Raw genomic sequence first — 26,645 nt, 5'->3', positions numbered from 1 at the left:
CCGCGGTCTGCCCGAGATCAGGCCGCCATTTTGGTGTCGGGCGGCGGAGCGCCCTGAGGGCTGCCAGATCGCAGTAGCCACTGTCAGCCGCGAGCCGTAGGTAATCTCTGGGTCAGCAGGTGCCGGCCAGGTTCAGCTGCAGCAGGCGTCCATTTTGGCCACTCGAGCGACACCGCAACCGCCAGAAAGAAGTGCAGGAACAGCGCGTGGACCGGGAGCCGCAACCGTCTACGTCTGTTTGGCCATCTTGCCCAGCCACGCCCCCGGAAAGGCTAATTTTAAGGCATAATATACATTAAAAATTTTAAATATTTTTTTTCTAAGCGTGAAAGGAAAAAATGAACATGCCTCACGACGGCAAAAGATGAAAATAAATCTTTAGGGGACCGATTTTTTAAAATACAATTATGAAGAGCGCAGCCTGTATTTTGTTTTCGATAACCTTACTACCGTTATGTTTGCCAATTTTACATTAGGGAGTATATATGTTTTCACAATTTCAAAGTAGTATTTCGAAGTTAATCATTGTTTTTGGGAACATGATAATATTATTTTAAAGATATTCAAGTTTAGGAAAACATTTATTCAGGAATACATACAATTGGGCACAGTATGTAACAGCTGAAACTTTTGGCTAATGTATCTCTGAATTGTCTCCCAATTGCCATTCAACATCTGCATTATAGTTTCTCTGCTATAATCTGTAACTTGTCCTTTTTCTGATGGCCAATAGGAAATTGTATCCTTGGCTGCAAGACGCACAAATACTTTCAACATCTGACTGATAATTGAGCCTTGGATCTTTCCAAGAGGAATGGAATCACCATTTGTCCCCAAAAAGAATCATTTTTTTTATATCAAGATGGAAAATGAATAAACATATAACAAAGTGCAATCTCAGCAACAGGTGCAGGTTTGGCGGAATCTACTGTCACATTGGATGTTTCACAGAAGGACAAATGCTTAGAAGAGCTCAGATCAACAGATGCGTGCATCTGGAATTACATGCAGGATAATGCTGAGAGGCAGCCAGAAATGATTATATTACTGCAAATAGCTGAACAGCAAACTTTTACGGGTATGAAAGGCAAAAATGCATAGACTAAGTAACTGTTTATGTAACATTATGGCTTTTTTTGTTCATAAGTATATCAGAATTAAAATTCCATAGCAAAGATGTTTTGAGAGTGAGGTATTGTTTTTCTCATGCCACGCCTGGACTATTTGTTTTATCGCACAATTTCCCACTGGTGAAAAATACACTATGTTGAACGGCACTTTTAACAAGGGACAATTTTGGTACTGACATAAAAGGAGAAGGCACACTTCCTAGTCTTTGTGTCAATGCACTTTAATAACACAATGATCCTCTTGCAAATAACCATTCGGGTTAACCCTCCATCGCGTATACCCCCAACAAGAAGTGCATGCTCAAAGCTGCTTGGTGCCATACTCTGTAAGTTTAGTTGCAGCCATTGTCAAAGCAGGAGAAGATAGCTGAAAAACAAGCAGTGAACTTTGGAAAACAGTACAACAATTCATGACTTACAAGTGAGGTAACATCCTTCTCACCAACTTTACTTTGGGATTGTCCCTCCACCATATCTGACAGTACCATGCATAAAAGATTTCATACACATATTATGACATGATATCAGAACAAACCAGTGATATGGCAACCCCGTCATGTAAGAGGTGTGAGGTCAATTCCTCATATATCCATTTTGGATTTACCCATACAACAGGCCATCCTCCAACTCCCTGACATACAGCCATGGATTACGCATCAATGACTGAGGGCTACTGTGTAATCAAGATTTAAGCTCATTGGGCACCGAAATTTACAACCACATTCTGAGACTCTAGTACCCTACACCAGAATTAGAGATGGGCTGCCTAACATAGCAACAACTGCATGTATAGTGAAGATGGTGGTGAATCAGCCTGGCAAGCACACCGATCTTTTAAACATGTTTTATTAGTTTGCTTCTCCTGTTCGTCTTCCCATAAATAACAGACCGGCACATGCTTGGGTAGCCAGTTACAGGGACCTTTGCAGTCTAATATGAGACCAAAGTGCTTCCAGGCTTTTGCCCTTATGTTATTATGGCTTTCTCTACCATACCCCCAGCCTACCGCTACCACACTCCCAGTGTGCAGAAACAAAGTGTGAGACACTGTCACCTTGCTTCACATGTACTCCTTAATGCTGTTGGTCCACTATGTTTGCTTTTGCTGCTCTATTTAAATGTTCACACACCACTATGTTTGTGAACAGCTTTCAATAAAATCGAAGTGACAGAAAGTGTCCTGTTTGGTGGGAAAGTTTGCAATCTCTATTATGATTAACAGTGTCTGTATGTATTAGTTGTTTGTGAACCTTATGAAACGATATCTGTAATATATGCCAAGTGGAACTGCTATATGTTGTATGTTGTTGAAAAAGCTCAATAAAGAGCTATATGTGTGTGTACATCTACATTAAATTACCCAGTGGCAGACACCACTGGGAAGGTATAGTCACTCACTCTTTCATACAGTTACTCACACAGCCACCCACCCATTCATACAGCCACTCACTAACCCATAAAGCCATTCATACACCCACTCACTCACCAATACAGCCACTTGCACAGGCACTCGCTCACCTATACTGCTTCTCACACACACACCTATTCACCCATAAAGTCACTCACATACCCACTCAGACACCCATACAGCCATTCAGACACACACACTTACACATAGAAACATACAATCATATAGCTACTCACATAATATATTTTAGAAATAGTATCACTCATTATTGGTACACAAAGTATACTAATTTAACTTTTGGAGTACCTTAGTATATATCTTTAACAATCATAAACTATCGTAAAGACTCACAATCACTGGATTACATCATCAGTGATGTCATCAGTGATGTCATTTGAGATGTAATCAGTGATGTCATATGAGATGTCATCAGTGATGTCACTGACCATGTCAAAAGTGAGGTCATATGTGAGGTCATAAGCAGTGGCTTGAAGGGGCGTATTTATAACTGCTGAATTTCTTTGGTTTTTTATGAGTGAAATCTGAGTCTAACTATAACGTCCCTGTAACCTATGGTATTTTTAATACAAATTGCTGTTTTCAAATATAACGCCCTTGTCACCTTTGTTTTTTTCAGTTAATTTCTAACGTTTTTTTTAATTCTATTTCCTAACTATAATGTCCCTGTAACTTTTGTTTTTTAACTGAATTTCTGAGTTTTTTCAATTCTATTTCCTAACTAAAACTTTGCTGTAACCTTTGGATTTTTAATTGAATTTCTAAGGTTTTTAAAATGTTATTTCTTAACTGTAACATGTAACCTTTTAGAGTGAGTGTGTGACTGGGTGCAGGAGCATCTCAGTCATTGTGTGAGTGAGCGAGTGTCTCAATGTGTGTGAGTGGGTGTGTGAGTGTCTGAGTAAGCTGGGATATGGCTACATAAGTGTCTCATTGGGTGTGTGAGTGGGTGCATGAGTGTCTGAGTGGATCAGTAGGTGAGTGCATGACTATCTAAGTGAGTGTCTAAGTGGGTCTGTGAGTGAATGCGAGAGTGTCTGAGTGGGTTTGCGAGTGCTTCCATGTGTGTGAGTGTATGAGTGTCTAAATGGGTCTGTGTGTGGGTACATGAGTGTCACACTGGGTCTGTAACTAGGCACCTGAGTCTATGAGTATGTCTGTGAATGAGTGTGTGAGTAGGCCTGGGAGTGGGTGCGAGAGTGTTTGAGTGGGTTTGCGAGTGCCTTCATGTGTGTGTCAGTAAGTCTGTTGGTGACTGCATGAGAGTCTGAGTGGGTCTGTGAGTGGGTGCATGAGTTTCTGAGTGGGTGTGTGAGTCTCCGAGTATGTCTGTGGGTCTGTGAGTCAGGGTGTAAGTCTCTGAGTAGATCTGTGAGTAGGCAAAAGTATAAGTTATTCTGTAAGTGAGTGCATGGGTATCTAACTGGATCTGTAAGTGGGTGTGAGAGTGTCTGAGTTGTTCTGTGAGTGGGTGCGGGAGTGCCTGAGTGGGTTCTGCTCATTCTTGGCTTGTTTTCTGCCTTTTTCTGCTCACCTCTGACCTATATTTTGCCTCTTTCTGCTCATTGCTGACCTTGACTTTGCCTCTTTCAGCTTGTTTCTGATCTTTATTTTGCCTCTTCTGCTCATCTCTGACATTATTTGCCTCTTTCTGCTTATTTCTGACGTGTATTTTGCCTCTTTCTGCTCGTTTTTGGCCTTTATCTTGCCTTTCTTCTAATTTCTGACCTCTATTTTGCCTCTTTCTGCTCGTTTCTGACCTCTGCTTTGCCTCATTCTGATCATTGTCAGCCTTTATTTTGCATCTTTCTGCTTGTTTCTGGCCTCTATTTTTCTTCTATAGGCTTGTTTCTGATCTCAATTTTGTTTCTTTCTGCTAATTTCTGACCTCTAATTTGCCTCTTTCTGCTCGTTGCTGACACCCATTTTGCCTCTCCCTGCTTGTCTCTGACTTTATTTTGCCTCTTTCTGCTCATTGCTGATCTCTAATTTGCCTCTTTCTGCTTGTTGTGTTCTCTAGTTTGCCTTTTCTGCTTGTTACTGACCTTTATTTTCCTACTTTCTTCTCATTACTGACCTTTATTTTGCCTCTTTCTGCTTGTTCCTGACCTTTATTCTGCCTCTGTTTGCTCGTTTCTGACCTTTATTTTGCCTCTTTCTGTTCGTTGATGATCTCTATGTTGTCTCTTTCTGCTTGTTGCCGGCATCTATTTTGCTTCGTCCTGCTCATTGCTGACCTTTATGTTGACTCTTTCTGATCACTGCCGGCCTTTATTTTGCCTCTTTCTGCTTGTTTCTGGCTCCTATTTTGCTTCTATCTGCTTGTTTCTGATTTCTATTTTGTTTCTTTCTGCTAATTTCTGACCTCTATTTTGCCTCTTTCTGCTCGTTGCTGACACCTATTTTGCCTCTTTCTGCTCGTTGTGGTCTCTAGTTTGCCTTTTTCTGCTTGTTGCTAACCATTATTTTTCTACTGTCTGCTCATTACTGACCCTTATTTTGCCTCCTCTTTCTGCTTGTCCCTGAACTTTATTCTGCCTCTGTCTTCTCTGTTCTAACCTTTATTTTGCCTCTTTCTGCTCATTGTTGATCTCTATTTTGTCACTTTCTGCTCATTGCCGGTATCTATTTTGCTTCGTTCTGCTCGTTACTGACTTTTATGTTGACTCTTTCTGCTGATTGTGGACCTTTATTTAGCCTCTTTCTGCTTGTTTCTGACCTTTATTCTGCCTTTTACTGCTCCTTTCTGAAATTTATCTTCCCTCTTTCTGCTCGTTGCGGACCTTTATCTTGCCTCTTTCTGCTCGTTGTTGACCTTTATTCTGCCTTTTTTGGCTCATTTCTCACCTGTATTTAACCTCTTTCTGCTAGTTGCTGACCTACATTCTGCCTCTTTCTTCCTGTGTCTGACTTTTATTTTCCCTCTTTCCCCACTTCAACATGGGACTGCAGGGGGAGGCTCAAAGCCCCTGTGGTACCAGCCAGCTCCCGACTCCTGCAGGAGCGGGCATTGCTCCAGCAAGCAGGGAGCTGCTTGAAATAGAAGCTCTCTGCTTGGAGGAGCAATGTTTTCATCTTTTTCACTGCACACATATTTACATACAGGGAAACAAATGAAAACTCTGCTTTCTGCAAGCCGAAGCTGTTTGACATCTCCGGCTTACAGAAAGCGGAGTTATGTTTGCCCTTACTAGGTGGGAGCTGTCCGCTCTCACCAAGCAAACAGCCAACTCCCGAGGGTGGGCACCTTGAGAGGTAACAGGAGCTGGTCCTATGGGGTGGTGGAAACCAGGGCAATAAATGGATTCACAGGGGGCCATGCGACCCCCATCCGTCATAAAACCTTGCCCTTGGGAGGTGGTGAGGACAGGGCTCAGCGGAGGATGTGCAATACAGCTGGTGGAAAACATGCTAAGTGCGTATGTCGGTTTGGCCAGCCTAAGCCAGCCGGCCAAACCATCATGCGCACATATGGTGCAGCAACCATTCCTCGTTCCTCTTAATCGCGTGGTCCCAGCCCCTGCCCTAACATGGAGCTTGCAGGCATACTATAAACTAAATGGTAAGGTTTTATGATGGATGGGGGCCACATGGCCCCCTGAGGAGCCATTTATTGCCCTGGTGTCCACCACGTCACAGGGCCAGCTCCTGTTACCTCTCAAGGTGCCCACCCTCGGGAGGTAGCTGTTTGCTTGGTGGGAGCTGACAGCTCCCACCTAGCAAGAGCAAACATAACTCTGCAGACCCCTACCCTCATTTATTTCAGCCCCCCTTAAATATAATGAATTGCCCCAGGGAGGTGGCGCTGCCTGGGGCTGCAGGGGAGGACACAACCCGCATTGATTTTATATGTTTTGCCCCGGGAAGATGGCGGTCCCCGGGTGGCCCACCCGCATTGATATTATTAAGTGCCCCAGGGAGGTGGTAGTCCCCGAGGTTGCAGAGGGGGACGTGCTGGCACCTTTGCAATAATTTAACTTCATTAGCTCTGGGGAGGTGGCATTCCCCAGGGCTCACGTGCATACCTATTTAAAGTGCCCCGGGTAGGTGGCGGTTGCGGGGAGCTTACAAGCAAAAGAGGGGGGCCAGTGCGTAACCCTCCTTTATATAATTGCTCATTCCACCAGGACCTGGCATACCCTGGGCCTAAAGATTGCAGAAGAGCTGTAGCCCGCCCTTCTTTTTTTTGTAATGTTTTTTTCTGGGACTCGGCTGAAGCTTTGTCCCAAGATGGCTGCCAGCATTTCCTGGTTGAAGAATTGGCAGCCAATTATATATAAACAGCGAACTTCAATGGGCAACTGCTTCACTCCCAGCTAAGCCAATTTGGCGGCAGATTGGTGGGAGGAGTCAGTGCTCTAGAGCAGTGATCTACCCTACTAGAAGGAAAAAAACAGCAAAAGGCTTAGATATATTGGTCATGTGTATTTTGTGTGAGAGGACCATGAGATTGATTTGAATGCTTTTCTAACAAGATTGAATAGAAATGATGCAAATCTATAGTTCATAATGCAGTATAGCCAGAGTACTATTGACTTCTTGGGTTTGAGACTTACACTCGTTGATATGGCATTGAATAGTGATTTATTCTGCAAACAAACAGTAGGGAATTTAATTCTTCATGCAGAAAGTTGTCACCCTCCTACTTTAGGAGGTGCATTCCCTATGGTGAGTGTCTTTGGGCCTAAAGGAGTTGTAGCTCTGAACAAGGGTATCAGAAAACCAAGGAAGAAATGGCCATGAGATCACGAGCTAGAAATGATCCACAAAGAACTTTAAAACAAGCAAGTATCAAAGTGGATAATGTAAAGAGAGATGATGCTCTCTTTCAACCACCTCATTCTAAAGAGAAAAAATAAAATCAGGAGCCACACAGGCAAATTCAGAGAAATCCTAAAAAATAGAAAGGACATCCTCACAAAATATTCTGTTCTAGGAGAAAAAAAATAGGGAGTACCTCCACTGTGATGTATCAAAGGAACTTATCATTAAAGGATATGCCAGTGCATAATCACCTCTCCCTGAAAACGACCAATTGGTTGGAACAACAGAGGGTTTCCACCATTGCAGCCGGAGCAAATCTTGTAAGCACAGTCACTTTACAGAGACTGAACAAGAAATGGCACATCCCAAAGAGGATAAAGTGTGGGACTGACTTTGTAGTATACGTCATAGTTTGCCCAAGTGGGTAGTCATACATAGGCTCTATAACCTTCTGTGTAAAGAAGTGTATACTCGAACATGGGAGGGCTATAACCAACACTGATAAGAGTTACAGCACAGCCAGATATTTATAGGAGGCACACAATGGGGGTTGGACATTAACCAGGTACTTTGGCATAGATTCAGTTCAGAAGCATCCTAGAGGTGGGATTTGCACATCTACATCATGCAGACTTGAGTCTCATTTCATTTTACAGACTGGTTTCATAATTCCATTCGGGATGAATAATGAAGAGGAGTTACATCCACATCTCAAGACAGAGTATAAGAAGCCTTCGGTTCCACACATGATAGGTGTTTTTATTTTTTTAACTTTAGTGTGTAGTTTGGTTTGAATTTAGGTGGAAGAAATTTCTAACAATTACCATGACTGTTGATGACTGAGGGGGAGAGATAGTATTGTTGGAATCATCACCCTCGTGTTGCATTTTGCTTTGAATTATCTTATTTTGTTAACCATCAGTTTGAGATATTAATGTGTGTATATGTTTATCTTTTTACAGTTTCCTGTGGGGTGGAACATGCTGTAGTCCTTAGATTAGCCACATATAAGCAGTTAATCAGCACAGGAGAAAAGAAATGAGATGTCAAGACATCTTTTCTCCTTTTGGACAAGATCAGCAAAAAGTGGAAGCCTTGCAAATTTCTATTGTTGAACTATAATCTGCTAATGATTCCCTAAAGTATAGCTAGGCTGTGGGGTTTTAGGTTTAAACCTATAATAACTGATAAAACCCCACTGAAAGAAAAATAGCCCTCACCGGTGAAAACATATAAACACTGAAAAAACACCTGCACAACCACAAACTAAATGCCATTTAAAGAAAGGAAAAAGAAAGTGAAAGAGTAATTTTGTTCTTACTGAAGGGGTCAATAAAATGTAACTTTGTTATACAAGCTAGCAGCAAGAAAGACTGGCTAACAATATTCTGCTTGAGTTTTGTTATTTAGGGATGCCACTAAAATATTGTTTCTTCTTCCTTTTACTTTTTTCAGTTTATGGCCTTTGGTCTAAAGATGCAGGGTTTAGTTTTATGTTTTAGGTTTAGTTTAATTATTTTATAAACTGTAGAGAATCAGAACATATCAAACTCACATTTGATATTTTGGCTGCTTTTGATTCTTTCACTGATAGGTAAAATGGCTAGTTTCATAAAAATCTTTCCTAATATGTGTCATCACAGTTGCCCACAGAGAATTGGTAAAAACCCTTAATACAGCAGACCATAGTTTCTAGTGGGTCAGTATTGATAGTAGGTGAATTGCCAATACCTCAGGCTTTAAACATTAAATCTAAGGTATAGTGACATGTATATATATTACCAAGCATCTGGGATAGTGGTGAAAACGTGACACCAGGCTTTTGGAAAACATGGAACGCAGTGTCACTTGTTATGCTCTGCAAAAAAGGTTCTTTCCAAGTTCAACAAAGATTGGAGTGATATTGTTTGTATTTGTAGTGATTCAGCTATGTATATAAAGAATTTGTGTGATGACCTGTCAAAATTGATACCAGAGCTGAAGTGATTAACTGTAGGAGATCCTTGCCACGTGTTAGATGGTATGCTGAAAGCATCTTTACAATCTTCAGAGTTCATGAGGGATGCTATTGACTTTTTAGTCCATTCTGGTGCACTGTTTTCTTATGCCCAGGAACTAAAACGCAAATATTTATCATTTCGTGCTTTATGTGGCATCAAAGAAAGAGTCATCCAAACTGTGCCCCTTAGCTGACGGTTCTCAGCCCAAGGGGCTATGAATGCTGAGAGGGCCTTTTCACAGAAGTTAAGGAAGGAAAGCGCGAGCGCACATGACCAAAGACTCACTGAAGGAGTATTGTATGATGTACTACAATAAGATTAATTTGCAAAAAATCTCTTTGGACCATATCTACACTATACGTACACTGTCTATATACCATGTTCTTTCAGTGCAGAAAGCAAGCAATGATAAAAGCAAAACGTTCCATAAACACCGGAAAAACACTTTTTCTGTTGTTTTTAGTGGCGTGAAAATGTGTAACCACTGATAACAACTGTTTTTTAAGATATTGAAAACACTGACAAAACCCCACCAGAATTTGCCAAAAATAGAAACTGAAAACAGGACAGCCTAAGTATAGCATATACGCTGATGTAGTCTGTATGTATTGAGGATACCACACCCTGGATTAACTCCAAAAGCATGTCGAAGGGCCACCTCACTTGAAATAGATAATGTTATACATAGGAGCTTCTAGCAATTGCGAGATATTGTATTGGAATCAATCCTATTAATGTTTAGAGAGTGTGATTGTTCAACTACTTGAAGCTAAATTAGGTTATCCTTTATTACAGAGGCAGAACAACCATGATTACATGCACAATGATTTATTATATATATATTGTTGATTTATGTACTTACTGAACTTTCTCTTATTTAGAGAGCCAATTGGCATCATTAATTATCTAATAATTACTGATACATTTTGAGAAACGTTATTTAAATGGAACTAGTAAAAATGCGGCATTTTAAAACGCTTTGTACATGTCAAAAAAAATAACTGAAGACTTACTATGAGCAGAATGAACAGTAAAAAGAAACATGGTGGTGGAAAACTAGTTGTGACACCAGTAATAGTATTAGGACCATCATTTTCACTGCAGTAGTAGATTTAATATTAGCATGAGTAGCAGCTTCAAAATGACTGGTAGGAAAAATACGTTTTTGCCCAAATTTTAATGTTATATTAATTAGAATCATTATAATGTGCAAAAGACTTGGTGCAAGATATATATGTCATTTAAAAACATTTTAAAACAATAGGCAAAGTGCAAGCTCAAAGGTGTACAGTAGAAAAATATTTTCATAAGCGTAAAACAAGTTAAGAGTAAGTGGTAGTTAAAAACTTTATGGTTCAGCTAAATGTTCAGTGTCCACAGAATCATTTTGCAGGAGGGGGTGTGATTTGGTTTGTGTCAATGTGGCAGTTAAATGGCTTTTACCTTCTTCAGGACCTCTCTACTCCTTGAAGGCATTTTACAGTGTGGGAAATTATTCTCTGGTTGAGTTGAGGCCGGTCAAAATGGCTTGTCTACAGGAGCGCACCTCTGTTTGAGACGCCTTGTTGTTGGAAAGGCACTGGATAGATTGGCTCAACTCCCCAGCTTGATTCTAACCCAAGTATTGGAATATTGGTTTTCAATTGCTTTCACAGAAAGGGGGGATACACCACATATTTAGCTTTTCCCAGAGCCTTTTGCAATTTACACAGTCAAAGGCAGCTTGATAATTGATAAATCAGAGGTAGAGAGGCAGTTTTAGAAATTTTGGAGGAGTCGAAGATGATTGAGATAGCCATTGCATTTGTAATGGTTCTGATTTTCCATGTGAAGTCTGTCTGGTTGGGAGGAATAATGGAGTTCAAGTGGCCCAATCGCTGAGAATCTTAAGTAGTATCCGGCGTAGTATTTCCCCTTATTTTCAATGAGGGGTATTAACCTGTAGTTCCCTGGCTCGCGTTTGATGCCTCCTTTGAAGATGGGAGAAATTATCGGGCCTCTCCATATGGCTGGGATCGTTGCTCCTGTTAAAACATGATTATAAAGTGGCACCATTGCTTCAGCCTATTTTGTGGGGTCCATCTTATAGATGACCTGTGGGGATACCATTTGGTCCTGGTGCTACTTTGATATCTGCCGGAGTATCTCGTTGGTAGTAATGATGGACGTGCTGCCTGTCACCAACATTGGCTTCGCTACTAGTTCAGCTCCCTGCGAGTAGTCGACCCCAGAGTTTTGTACGGTTGCATTTGTGTCAATTTGCGAGTTGACGTGGGCATAAAGGTAGACAGTCCAGGCTTCTTCTGAGATGCTGGATTCTGATCTGCAGTGGGCAGGGTTTTTTAGGGCATTCACCGTTTTCTAGAACATGTTAGAGTTGTGGTCCCAGATGAGTTTAGCTCAGATTATTCTCTGGTTGAGTTGAGGCAGGCCAAAATGGTTTGTCTACAGGAGCGCACGCCTAACTGATTCCGAAGAGGGCAAAGCCATTTTTAACATACACCAACTTGTGGTCCTTAAGTTCCCAGATGAGTTTAGCCCAGAAAGTCTACGTATTTTACCTCTTAATGATACATATTGCTTGTTTGAATTCTTATTCGGTAGCCCTCAGGTTGGTGGCATGTGTTTAATTAAGTGGAGACTGGCAGACTATTCAAAGGGCCCTGTTGACTTTCCACTTTAATTGTTTTAGCACGCCAGCCTTATTTAGTTTTTAGCTGTTCAGCAGAATAGGCTTGAGTTTCACCCTAACTGGGTTTACTTTTGTAGCAATCTATTTCACAAAGGTATTGATGAATGCCTCCCATTGCTCTCTAACTGAGTGAGCATTTTAGTTGTTGAGAATGTAGCAGGTGCTGTTCAGATTCTTGTGCCAAAGTCCCTATTGTGTCAGAGGACCATTTACTCTTTCTAGATCAATCGAGTAAATGGACCCTGTGGGTTCTGTTGTCGGTTTGTTCTCGGTCAGATTGCAGGCAAGTTACAGCTCCTGGGGAAGATGATCACTTTCAAAACTTAGTCCTATTTTAAAGGAGAAGACTGAGTTTAGCAGGAGGAGGGATAGCAGTCCTTTTGTTGATTAAAATGAGAGGGCCGAGGGGCAGTTGAAGTGGCTGTTTAGGACTCCCAAATCAAGGTGCTCTAGTCTGCCAAGCAAAATGTGGCCTTTTGAGTCGCTCTTTGCTAGGTTTATTAGAGCCTGTTTTGGGATTTCACACTGGAGGTCCTGACCTTTATGACTTAATTTCTTGTTGACTGGCCAAGCAATCTCATTTTGAAATCTCCTGTCACTATTAGCAGCAAACATGGGTGTAACCACCCCCCCCTTTAAAGATGTTTCAATTAATTTTTTCGCCAACTCCCCTCGGTCCTTGCACACAGGTGGGGCATAGATGTTTATTAATGTCGCTGCCTGTTCCTTCCCATTATTTTCAAGTGTCAGGTGCAATACTTGGAGTTTTTCAGAATCTGCTGTTAGTTCCTTGCTCCTCCCTTTAAGTGCTGTCAACAGGTATGCTCCTAGACCATCTTTGGTTGGGACAAATTTTTCATCCTTGATGGCTGGGATCAGGCTATGGGATAGCCAGGGATTGAGACTGGCTCCAGGGCTCAGGTTTCCTGCAGAGCTATAACTGTTTAGGCTTGGAGGTATCTTAGTGTTTCGGGTCTGCTAGCTTGTCCCTCGGCTGTGAATGTTCCATGAGCAAAGTCATAGTTTGGATGTCCTCTGACACAGTCATGTCTCTTTGGCGTCATTTCACATCGTAGGTAGATTTTGGGTGATTGTTTCTGTGATCCACCCCCATTCGCTCCTAGAAGTCTCCCCTCTGCGTTGAATTATTGGGTGAGTGTTTGGGTCTGGGCGTTTGTCTTTATTTGCTTTCAATGGTGATGCCCCTTCCTGAGGACCAAGTAGGGCATTGGGAGGAGTGTTGTGTTCTCTATCTGAGCGTCTTTGGACCTCCTCAGAGGGCGGGGATACCCTGGTTCACAAAAGGTTTCCACATAGCACCCCAGTCCATACATTGTTTGCTTCATTTAGGACTTTCTGAGCTCTTTCAGTGGATCTCCAAGTGACCTTGGTTGAGTCACAGTGGTGCCCTAGTTCTGGAATGATAAACTGGACAGACTCAATTTTGGCTGAAGGGACCCCTGCAGTTGAGGGAATCTACCGTAGCAATCTGATTATATTCCCTCGGTTTAAAATATCTTCATTTCTATTTGAGTGATATTTTGAGTGGAACAAAGTTACACTTGGTGGTCCTTTTGGGGGATTATTTGGTGTGCTCTTCTCCACAGGTGTCAAACAGGTTATGGCTCCATAGGGCTGGTCACTGTTGGGGGCAGATGAACCCTGGGAAAACTTGAAATTAATGGATCTGCTCGAAGGTGGTTGTCTTTTAATGACGTGAACAAAATCTAGCTTAGGAGGTTCTTTGTTACCTCCCCTGCCAAGAGGGTCCTTGTCAATTCTTTTTTCCTGCTGTTTAATGTGGGACACCTCTTTGTCTTGGGTCGTTTGAGATAGGCCATCCCCTGCCATGATGTTGAGAACCTTTTTTTTAAAAGAAGAGAGTGCTTTTACGATTCACTGTTCCGAGGTTTGGTAGTGGTGGGTTTGCTTTTCAGAATTATCTTGGCATCTGTGACTGGCAGCAAAGGTGCCTAGCCCTTGGATGGGGGTTTGTGGTGTCTTGTCCTAATCACCATTTGGGTCCAGAGGGCAATTAACAATTTCTGGAATGCGAGCTGCGGGATGGTTTGACATGTGTATCTCTGGGGCATGATCTGGGACCAATGCAGAAATACTAGTGCAGACCCTTTGGATCTCAGTGACTGGGCTTGATGGCTTAGGGAGATGCTTTTCATTAGTGACTTGTTCTGAAGATGCCCCAGTCAATTGTGAAGGATCTCTGCTGTGTCCTCCAATTTTGGGACCAGGCTTTTCAAACATGGCATGGTTCCATAGCTACATTATTTTTAGGAGAAAATGTATTTAGTGATTTGTGGTTTTGGCCTCTTTTAGATTTTGTTTTATTTCCTACTGCCGCCGTGGGGTGGGCTTCTCCTTTACTGGATGATTGAATTGGCATAAGTTTGTCCCTTCTGATGGCTACCCCTAAAGCTATTCCATTCTTAGTCTCTACTTTTATCCACGCTGCCTTGCCTTCTTCTGGTGGGCTTCCTGTTGTTGGGGTCCCGATTGAGCTGGACCAATATTCTGGGAGGGGCAGTGCAGGTTCATCCGCTGTGGATTTTGTTTGCAGGACCATCCGCAGTGGATTTTGTTTGCTCGATTGCCAAGGTGTCCCTGCTTCCAGCTTTGCCTATCTCCCATGAGGATGGTTCCTCGTTTGCTTTTGGATTGTTAATTGCTTTTAAATCCTCAATTGCCCCTTCCAGGAACTCAGGTAGTGTGCTCTGCTTCTCCAGGTCTGGGGAGAACGTGCATCTAGGGGTAAGTTTCATTGTTTTATCTTGAACCCTTTTGATTATCATATTCAGGTAGGTAATTTTGCATTCATTTCCAGCAATGTGGGCTGCTATGGTGTTCAATACCTTAATTTATATGTCCATTTTAACTGAGTGGTATACCAAGGCATCGACCATTGATTGAATGGTTTTCAACATGGAAGGCCAAATGCTTTTATGCGGCTGGTTCGATTGCTTTATCATGTTTCCCGGGGGATATACTCCTGGGTGTTGGTGGTGTTTCCTCTGCTCCATCTTTATCGTCTGTTGAGCGTTTATGATCTTTCTCTGACATGTAAGAGGCCAGCAGTTCATTCCGCTCTTCTTGTGTTAGGTCAGAGAATTTCATTCCTGCTTCTGCATCTGTAGCATTATTTGCTGGAGGTGAGCTGTTTTGAGCCGTGTCAGCCGTTCCTCTGCTATTTGGTCTTCTTGATCTTTCCCCCACCTCCTAATGAGTTAAATAGTTTGCCGATTTTGGGGGGGACTTCTTCCTAAGCCGAGCCCTGCCGTGCAGCCTGTTGGCTGGAACGTTGATTGGCGGGGGCTCTAATTTAAGATCTCAGATTTGCTGGCTGTCTTGCATTTGCTTGGGTCAATTTTGTACCCTATTACTGGACTGTTTGAGCTGTTTTCCATAGGAGCCTGCTCCTGTCTTGACTCTGAGGGCTGTACAATGCAGCTTCTTCTAGGTGGTCTGGAGTTCCCAGTCATTGACTTACTGTGTCATTGGACACGATGACCATTGTCAGGTGGAGGGACTGGCGCTATTCCAGATTTGCTAAGAGGTGTCTGATTGGAGATTTTTCCTTTCGTTTGGCTGAATATGGTCGGTGTGAGTGGGACTGGCAACCCCATGTTTGGTGTAGTCTTTCTAATGTTCAATCATGGTGGTGATTTTTGGCTGGCCATCGGAGTCCCCGGTTTCACAGACGTTTGCAAGTGGCAGTGCGCGGCAATACGTTTCTTTCATTTGCTTCTGTGCTGTGGTGAATTTATCGATCTCCCTGACCTCATGATTAGTTGTGGCTGTTGAAATTAGTGGTGTGCCCTTGTTTTGTGTACTTGGGTGCTTTCTAGTTCCTTAAGATTCACCACTTTTTTTTTCAGCCCCTGCTCCTGATGCCAGATCCTTTTTGGTTTCTCTTGAGGAGTTATGCCTTGCATACTAGCAACTATATTATGGGGAATGAGAGTGTTAATATTGGTATTTGTCATCATACTTGGTAAACCACTCTTACTATTACAATTACTGTCATAAGACAAATAACACTCTGCCACTAGTAGTAGCTGTTGAAGCATATATTCATTTTATTGGGGAAACCAGCTCTAGTAGCAACAGACGACACAACATCAGCAGTAATAGCAGTAGTATCACTCAAGGCAGCTCTGGTAACTGTAGTGAGGGCACATACTATACTTTAAAATGAGAATATTCTCTGTTAGTCTTTGTATTGATTCAAATGTTACGTTTTTCATTGTGCAAGTGCTAGAGGTTAATGAAATGGAACCGTTAGAAACTGAATTGCTGTAACTGACTGGCTACATTTTTAAAGTACTCAGTGCCCACCATGCTCTCTTGGCCTCCTAATGTAATTACATTTTAGGCGAAAATGCAGTAGATTAAACAACCTCTGTGAATTTGGAAGATGGAACTGGAATTCATGATATAACATATAAGCGAGTTAATTTCTTAGAAGGCAGTATACACAGTGTGGTAAAGTAGCACTGTAAGAGTTTGTGGCATGATATGATCCAAGCATGCCTTATCCAACTCCACTTCTCAGCCAGTGTCATAGTTGTTTGCTTGGTGTGGTCACTTGCAGGAATTGAAATATGCACCAAATGAAAAGCAGAACATAATACCTGAGAAATAAACAGTTTGGAAAGTTCCTGATACTCCGCACTGGACTTGTCACTCAGTTCCACCTTATATTTTTCTCCAGGAAGGTAAATGCTGAATTCAACCATCTGCTCTGCTATCAACTTCACGGGCCTCTGGGTCACCTGCTCAATTTCATTGTTGATCTGTTAAAAAATAAGCCACGGACAAGGGTTGACCTCTTTAATACATTATACATTCAAATTAAAGCAGCAATCAATGCAATTATCTTTGGGACTAAAAATAACGGAATATCGGGTGTGTCTCCCTCCCATATTTTCATAATTTTTAACAGCCTCTGTATGAGTTCTGTCATCTTGCCTTCTTCGTACCAGTAAGGATGTCAAAAAACAAGATGGCAACTTGCTTACAGACTGTTATTTGGCATGGAAGGATACACTACTTTCATTTATCTACTGTTGCCATCTTGTAGTCATCAGTTCTTACTTTCTTCTAATGTCCTTTAGCTATCTAAGTGTTTTTCCACAGTAAACGCTACCCCAAAGTTTGTAGTGGTAGACTATCCACATGTCAACCATACCTCTTCTAAGCAGCTCTAATTAATGGGAGAAAACATTTAACTATTGGGAAGCAAAGGTCATATATGCAACATATTATATGCTAATGGCACTGAGATATTGGGAGGTATATGTACAGAGAGTCTGGGTACCCTGAATTTGTACACAGTTCATAAATTGTGTGTCTGTACACAAAACATACATGAGAAGTGTGTAGGAGGGTATTTTGGTGCAGGATACAGAAATCGCAAAAATATGTACGAGCAGAGTACAAAACTGCCACAAACACATGTAGAACTTGTGTTAAAAGGGGATGCAGATAACATGCAGAACCTGTGTTGAAAGGATATGGAGAAAATAGTTACTAGGATACCTAGAAGAAGAAATACACAGACAAGGCATTGATATCAAATGTGTGTGTAGGCCCATTGGTGGAAGGATTATATGTGAAGCACACGGTGGGCCTGATTCACTACTATTTTTATTCCCGCACTCGGGGAAGAGATCCAGCCAGAGAGCAGGCATAACGATAGTACTCGTAAATGCCCTTTGTTTTATTCTCAAAGTTGTAAACTTAAATGTTTGGAGCTTTGTGAATTGGGCCCATGGTTTGTAACGAGAATTGAAAAGGAATAAATATGGTAATGGTTTTGAGGTGTGGCACACAAGAGCACAACACTCATGGCCCTCTCAGGGATCACGGTAGCAGGTCATCATCTCTTGTTCTCTCACTCATACATGTCCACAATAAATAAAAAAGAAACACAAAGAAAGCTTACAATATTAATTGAAACTCTCATGCTCTATTATGGAGCAACTGTGCTGCAATTAGAAAGCATATGCACATCAACAATGTGATTAGCATTATTAGGAGACGGTACACAATAAAAGACCTGTCATATTAGATGACAAATATGCCTAAGCCTATCCTCATCATGGAAAACAATTATATATAATAGATCTCTGGGATTAGTAGTGAACCCTGTACCTGGCTTACATAGGTAGATGTTCTCGCCTCTCAGGACCTTTGCTCTGCAAGTATGTCTGCGCTCTGTGTGTTTTCAAAACATCAATTTCCAAGTTATATGATAAAAGTGGGTGTGCAGGGGGCATGGCAGCCATCATGGCTGCGAGGACATATTTCCGATCAGCCCTACGATGAGCCCAGCGAGTCAGATCGTTTCGCTTCACTGCACCCGGTGGAAACATCCAGGAATGCCATTGCCAAGCAAGCGAGCATAAGCGGACCCTTCAGGAAGACCTTTATTGAGCAGAAAGGTGTGGCGTCCATCTCCAGACTGCAACAGCAGACCCGCTGATTGACGCCAATGCGTCGCCATGCGGATGTTAGGAACCTAGATCAAGTGGCTTCCATATGACTGGATCCAGCGGAGGACTGCGACCCTAAGTGATGGATTGCTGACCTGGGGGGCCTTGATCCCACCACGTGAGTGAGAAGTTTGAGTCGCGGTCACAGTGTGGATTGTCAACACTCATGGGGAGACATGATTGAATGGGACTTTGTTCAGCTGGCCTACCTGGGTTCCTATAACTGGCCCGTGCTCCACTGCGGTCGGCCTGAACTTGTGACTTTTTCCCGGTCCGGCACAACCAGATATCCACAGTTGGCTCTCTATGCCTTTTATCGCTATTTTTACAGGAATCTTTGAAACTGAATTTTACTATTTTAGCCCCACATATAAGTACCTTGAAGAGATATATATATTCAATTAATGTATATTTGGAATATAGAATCTATATTTAATTGCATCTGACATCACAATGTTGTGGTACTTAATATTTTGGCTAAAATACTTAACAGGACAATATTTTTTACTTAATATTCTCTGATATAACCATATCTATATGTCATGAGTGTAAAGACGGAAATAGATGCTTGATTGTCTCAGACAGGAGTTGAGGGAATTCCTCTATGAAGTGTAGAGTGTAGAGAGAAAAGAAAAGTATCAACTCTTCAGATGCTCACTGTTGAAGGTGCAAAGAGCTAGATAGTGAGTTTTACAGATGTATTTCCTGAGAACGATGGTTGAGATATAATTTATACTACATAAATTATACCATGTCAGGGCTGTACTACTAAAACACATCCATTTCTCCAGCAGTTTCAGGGTAGAGGTTTGGTTGACTGTGTCAAATGCAACCTGTCACAGGTTTCGATGAATTAGCAGATATGAATCACCCTTATCCAGGATGAGCAGCGCATGATGCAAAAAGAATTTGAACATCTGGCAGTCTCTGCATCTAGGCCTAAAACCTGATTGGAAGTCATCCACATGTTTATTTCCAGCTATAAACTGATTAAAAAATTGTTTTGTGGAGGACTGTACAACTTTTACTAGAAAGAGGAAGTTTAATGGGGCCTATGTTGTGTGGCTTTTGGGGATCAAGTTTCTGGCTTCTTGAGAAACATTTTCATTTGTCTATTTTTCAATCTATCAAGGTGTATGGCTTACTTATGACAGAGTTATTCACCTCAGTTGGATATGGAATAAAGGAGACAGTTATGTATTTGACGATTCTAACCTAAATCTGGTTAATGATTTGAAAAGATTGTTTAAGACTTGCAATACTGAATAACAAATAAGAGAGTGGGATCTCCTTGAAGGATTACCATTTATCTGTTGTTTGTTCTGGTGAAGGCACTATTGACTCAATTATAGAGATAGAGAGACCAATCTCTTACTCTTTGAATTTATGGTTGAAGAAGCTGGAGAAATTTTCGCCGTTTTCTTTAGAATCGATAATTTCAAAAGTATAAAGCAGGGCTGATTGACTTGACTGATCGCAAAGAGCTTCTTGGATCAAATTTGTTTCTATTTTTTAAAGGAAGAAGCTTTTGCCTTGAAAATGTATAATGTTATCATTTTGTTGTCTGCATTTAAGTCTAAGAATTTTTAAGGTTTCTGTTTTGGTATTTTTGTACGATTAATGGGAATATCTTGTACTTCAAGATTTGATCAACAGCAACAAGATGTATATAAATATTCAGTGCAAAGGAAATATTTAGAATGTGTAATGTTCTATGTACTGTGTATGTATATATGGTGCATATAAGAATATGGGCTAAAAATTTTGGAAAGCACTAATGATTTATGTTACAAAACATTTTGAATGTACACTACAGGAGAGATGAGTTTGTGTAGAGCGTGTTTTGTTCTGAATTCTGATGGATATATATACTATTTGTATAATTGAATATTGTATTTTTTCCAGTTTTGGTGTGGTGTATTCATTATTTAGTTTTTGGTGTGTGTATGTAATTTTCACAGCCCTGATGAAGTTACCTTTGGGAATGAAAAGCGTTGACTGAGCTGTCTTTAAATTTATAATTGATGTATCTGCGCAACAACTGATTCTATCTATGATTGGTTTCAGATTAATTTGGGAACCCTAAGAAGTTGGATTGGAGCTCTAATCTCTTCTAATAATTTACTAAAAACTAGAGACTCACATTGAATTGTCAAGTTTTTGAGCAATTCTTCCTAAATATTTTTCTAATATACTGTTCAAAGATGGGACATTTTGACTGCAGAGCTTCACATTGGATAAGCATCACTAATAGATCTGTAAATAGTGTGTATATGCAAATGTCATAGCTGCCTTTTCATATAAGTATCGCTGTTGAAGGGATATGATGTCAGAGTTGTTCGAACATCAGCGATTTCTGTCATTACCGTTTTAAAGTGCTATACCAAGTGCCATACCAATGAATTAATATCCTGGTCTGTTTGTGAGTCCATTTGTTTTACAGAGATCTAATATCGGAAGGCTGATAGGTTAATGTCCTAAAGGGCCTCTGATCTACACCCTTGTTGTTTTTATTCTTGATAGGATGTTTTAATGCAGAGGAGAATAAAAGGTAATGTTCTGTGCATAACCACCATTTCTAAGCCTATGTCTGCCTCCTGATGTGGGCACAGGATCACCTACGCTGGTGGTAAGAGGTGTTCTAATACTGGTTGAAAGCCACTTGTTGGCCAGGATTTTGGCATAGAGAGAAACACCTAGTTAACTCTTCCAGGAAAGCCAAAGGGAGAAAGAGTACTTAAAAAGAACATCCTGCACAGGGGAAGTCTCATTTGAATGGGTTGTGCGGCAGAAAAGCAAAGAGTCTGAGTCAGAAATGCTCTTGATCAGAAAAGTATTTCCACTGAAGGGGTGAGGGATATTCGTCAGCAGAATAAATCATTACCGTTAAATGCTGGATTCAAAAGAAACAAGGTACTACTACCTATTGAACGAGGCAATCTATATCAGTATAGACACTTCCTGTTATAGGTAATTCAAATTGTTCCCAGGCTGCGTTAAAACAGATTCACACACCAGAAAGAGCATCTCAGTGAGAAACAGATCCCAGCTTAGTAAAGGCAGACGGGATCACAGTAGACCATGTCATTTAGAGGGGCGGATTCTATATCAGAATCAGATCTTCAAGTTGAAGGCTGGACTCCCCTTTGAAAGAGGACGTCTGTGTGTCAGAACAGGAACTCCCTCTAACTGTAGAAGTCTGTATCAGAATAAAGCTTACAGGTAGATGGAGGACAGTTTGGTTAAAAACAGACCTTCCACTTTGAAATAGGCTATTTTAAAATTTACGCCACAGAGTTAGTTGTCAGCTAGACAGATAGGAAGCTTGAAAGAACCCAGTCATTAAGTTTCATCTATTGATGTTACCGACAGACAACCCACTCTGTTGTAAACATGTCCACAAAAAATGGTTATAAGATCTCCGTACATTGGGTTTTGAAAGTACATTTCAGATTCAAAAGCAAAGCATGCTCTGTCTCTCCAGTGTTTGCATTTCACCATATTATACCAGTAATGTAAAAGGAGTTATGGGTAGCATTTGTTTAATTTTTAAGTTTGGAACTTCAACTTCAACATTTGCATGAACAAATTGTATAGTCCAGTGTAAATCTGTTTAAAATGTGCTTATTTCCGTCTTCAGCACCACCATCTATAATGTGCATTTTGGAATTCAAACCTTGTGCCATCTTAGTCTAGTTAGTTGATTTATACAAATCTGTAAGTGGGAAAAAAAGATCTGAATAAGTCCTAACAAATATAATAAGGGTACAGGTACGAATGTCGGCACAGCGGGTCAGAGAATCAGCAAAATTGCATATTCCGTTTGAACATTTGCTGCATAAAACTGAAACAAAAAACAATATGAAGTGAGATGCACATCATTGAGAAATGCTTCCGAAAATGTTGAGGATTTTTGGTCTCCGTTTTTGGACTAGACAGGTTATTAGTCAAGCACAGGCAATGGCTCTGGAGAGGAGTGACTAAGTCTACCTGCTTTATAGTCCATGTCACAGAAGCACAACCATATGAATGGAAGAAAGATCAGAATCCAGGTCCTTGCCAATGCTTTAATTTTTTTTATGTGTGTCCTACTCCCTGGATTTCACTCTGTATGACTAATCTGCTCCAGGACTGGTTTACCTCTGTAGACACACTATGGGGTTCGGGGGCAGGCAACCACAGGGAGCTCGGCGTCCGGGCAGGTCGGGAGGGTGGGGCAGTCCTAGAACTGCCATTGTACATTGAGCTTACATGTGTAGCCCATTATAGCCCAACATTAATACAGGTTTAGGTGACCTGGTAGGAGGGAGATATTTGGCAATTTTTGTATTGTCTTGGAATTTTTCATTGTCTTCTGTGTTTTCACTCTAAGTGAGAATATTATATACTAATAGGCATAGCTTTAGTGTTCCTTGAGCGAAGCCTTCTGGTGCACGAGTCGAGAAAGCAATGTGGCTTCTACAGGAGGCCGTAAGACTTGACATTGAGGTCAGAGGGGAGGCCGCAGTGCCAGCGGCTCCCCCAGCATGGCAGGTATTGGCAGGTGTGGCTGCGGCAGTGGTAGCATGCTCACAGCCGTGAAAGTGGCTGACAGTAGTGTCTACAGAAGCAAGGGTAAGTGGGAGAGACCACACTTTGTCCAGGAGAGCGGCCCCTCGAAATATGGCTAAGATGGGAGCAGGGCCATCCGGCTTGGGCCAGGCATTGCCTCCAGTGGGCATGCCCGCATCTGGGGCATTTACTGGGCAGGCAGCGGCAATGGTAAGATGCTATGGCCTGGGCATCGGTGTTGTTGTAGCTATGATTCTTAAAACAGCAGAGGGACCCTGAATCCAAGAAAAAACTACAACAAGGGAACAACCCGCCAGGGCGAGAACATGAGAGAACAACATGAAAGGGGTGTTCCCAAATAGAACAGATCAAAGTTTAATAAATATTAACAGAATACCCATCAATTCACAAAAAGAGAAAATATATTCAAAAAAAGTTTTTAATTTTCATTTTGACAATCAACACGATTTTTTTGGGATAATAAATAAAGTGATTCCATTTGAACAATGCATAACATTTGGAAAAAATATACGTAATCAGGAACATACAAAAACAATCTAAAAACTAGGACACGCAAGAACACTTCAAAACGGACAGAAGAATAAATCCACTCATACATCAAAACATACCTTTTATACAATCAAATTCATATTCAGACATTCACATCCATATCACTACACACAAGGACAAGAAAAGCGCCGACGCGCGTTTCGGACAAGTGCCAATGAAGGCTTCCTTCATCAGGGCTCACTTCAAATATTGTACAGACAAAAGGAGTAGATATTGTCTGTGACACGGTCCTGACAAGCGGTCCTAGTAGCAGCAAGGCTGTGTGTGGGTATTCTAAAAACCCAGTAATAACGAGGCCTCTTAAATATGTGGCTCACAATCCAAGAGTTTCATCGGTCATGAATAGCGCATATTAGAAAAGGTCCACAAGGGATCCAAATGTACGAGGGCACCAGGAATAAAAGCAGTACAAAGAAATAAATTCCAAGTATCTCAAAACGAATATCAAACAATGATGCTGTAAAGTTAGTAGCACCGGGGCCGCCAGTGAAAAACGACCTTAAAACAACAGAATTGGGCCATCCTTTGAATGAGGTGAGACGAACACCAGGGATATCGTGATCTGGCACAGCTTCAATCCCAGGGAATAAGGGGCCTGAAAAGCGGCCCGGCAGAGCACGTAAAAATGGTGTCCAGGGTCGAAGGAACCGGGAGACTCCTTCACCTGCCCGTGATCTGGCACAGCTTCAATCACCGACCTACCGTATCACAGGCAGGTGAAGGAGTCTCCCGGTTCCTTCGACCCTGGACACCATTTTTACGTGCTCTGCCGGGCCGCTTTTCAGGCCCCTTATTCCCTGGGATTGAAGCTGTGCCAGATCACGATATCCCTGGTGTTCGTCTCACCTCATTCAAAGGATGGCCCAATTCTGTTGTTTTAAGGTCGTTTTTCACTGGCGGCCCCGGTGCTACTAACTTTACAGCATCATTGTTTGATATTCGTTTTGAGATACTTGGAATTTATTTCTTTGTACTGCTTTTATTCCTGGTGCCCTCGTACATTTGGATCCCTTGTGGACCTTTTCTAATATGCGCTATTCATGACCGATGAAACTCTTGGATTGTGAGCCACATATTTAAGAGGCCTCGTTATTACTGGGTTTTTAGAATACCCACACACAGCCTTGCTGCTACTAGGACCGCTTGTCAGGACCGTGTCACAGACAATATCTACTCCTTTTGTCTGCACAATATTTGAAGTGCGCCCTGATGAAGGAAGCCTTCATTGGCACTTGTCCGAAACGCGCGTCGGCGCTTTTCTTGTCCTTGTGTGTAGTGATATGGATGTGAATGTCTGAATATGAATTTGATTGTATAAAAGGTATGTTTTGATGTATGAGTGGATTTATTCTTCTGTCCGTTTTGAAGTGTTCTTGCGTGTCCTAGTTTTTAGATTGTTTTTGTATGTTCCTGATTACGTATATTTTTTCCAAATGTTATGCATTGTTCAAATGGAATCACTTTATTTATTATCCCAAAAAAATCGTGTTGATTGTCAAAATGAAAATTAAAAACTTTTTTTGAATATATTTTCTCTTTTTGTGAATTGATGGGTATTCTGTTAATATTTATTAAACTTTGATCTGTTCTATTTGGGAACACCCCTTTCATGTTGTTCTCTCACGTTGTTGTAGCTATGGCCACAGGGACACCCGGTGCCCAGGAGGGAAGCACTGCAGCCCTTCCGTGTACACTGTGCAAATATGATGCCACTAGGAGCAGAAATGGGCAAGAGCGGGCATCATCAGCTGAGCTCCAGCTGACTCAAATTCAGTCCGAATCCCCTGAGTTGCTCGCATAGGGAGTGGAATCAGAAGGCCTGAGGCAGTGGGAGGAGGGGTTGGGGTGGGACGATGAGGGTGGTGTCAAGGCTGAAGCAGACCTCTTATGTAAACAGCAGGTGGTGAGGTTTGCGCCACCTACGGAGACACTGCATTAGGCAGATGAGAATGCCCAGGGTGCAAGTGAGGTGCTGTTGAGTCCTGGTACCGACAGGAACAGCAGATTGGGGGGCTTTGATATATTTGGCCACTGGGGGAGGAAGTGAGGGGAGGGGGTAAGGAGAGGGTGGCGCAGCTGGATGCATATTTGGGGAAGGATGGGTTCCTCAGTGGGACAATGAGGGGCTCCAAGCCCAGGGAGCTCGAGGGGGACTTTCAGGGGATGTTGAGCAGGACTTCGTAGAGGTGAGAAGGGATACTTTAGGTTCAGGGAAGGGCCCTGCATCCCCTATAGTAGCGTCCATGCTAGAACGGAGCATGGAGGAGGATGACAGGGATGACGGGCTAATGGAAGGTGAGGATTTCATAGACGCAGCCATTCCGCAGCCCCAGGGAGGTGTGGGGGGGTGGAAGAAGTGCAGACGTCCATGCATGGGAGAGAGGTCATTATGATTGGTATGAAGGCATGGGGGTCCAAATGAAATGTCGAGGCAGGTGCAGGCTACCAGCACAACAGTCTTGTCATCTTTCTTACAGGTTCAGGAGTGGCGCAGATATCTAGATTCAGTAGAGCTGAGAGTGGCTTCTTATCACCGAGGGGAAGAGAGGTCTGGGCCCAGCACAGTTCACCTGATCTTGGTGGGGGATCCCTATGTGGCCAACATACAAAGGTTCAGAATGACCTCATTGGCCCCATCAACTAGAACATCTAGGGTGGCCTCTAGCGGTCCTACTGTGGTGGGCCGGCAAGTAGTGTCGGTGGAGTGGCAGAAATGACTTAATTCAGTCCCCCTGGATGCTGCACGTTGCACTGCGGCTTCAACTTCTTAGTCGGTTTCCAGCCAGGATGGGTGTGCGGGCCACAGTTGGGGGCGAAATTGTGAACCCGCTAGGGGTCACAGTACTAGACTATGAGGATAGTCCAGAAGAAGGTGGAGTGCGGGATGAGGAGCCAGGGAGTGTTGGGGGGCTCAACTAATCCAATGTCAAGTGTGTTACAGGCTAACAAGGAGCGGCTGACGGGTGTTGGAGGAGGAGAGGCCCCTGGTGAGGCAGACTGCAA

General features: G+C 42.2%; 1 protein-coding gene across 1 annotated transcript in view; it reads right to left on the bottom strand.

Annotated features, from left to right (window-relative positions):
- Nucleotides 1-26,645, bottom strand: part of LOC144773828 (interphotoreceptor matrix proteoglycan 2-like) — an 815,142-nt gene that overhangs the window by 310,180 nt on the left and 478,317 nt on the right. The window contains exon 7 of the mRNA XM_078658923.1: nt 16,659-16,820. Coding sequence (XP_078515049.1) covers nt 16,659-16,820 — 162 coding nt within the window. The remainder of the gene's footprint in view (nt 1-16,658; nt 16,821-26,645) is intronic.

Source organism: Lissotriton helveticus, chromosome 8 (genome assembly GCF_964261635.1).
Source record: "Lissotriton helveticus chromosome 8, aLisHel1.1, whole genome shotgun sequence".
NCBI lineage: Eukaryota > Metazoa > Chordata > Amphibia > Caudata > Salamandridae > Lissotriton > Lissotriton helveticus.
The sequence above is the reverse complement of the archived record's forward strand: the minus strand, read 5'-3'. Positions and strand labels throughout refer to the sequence as shown.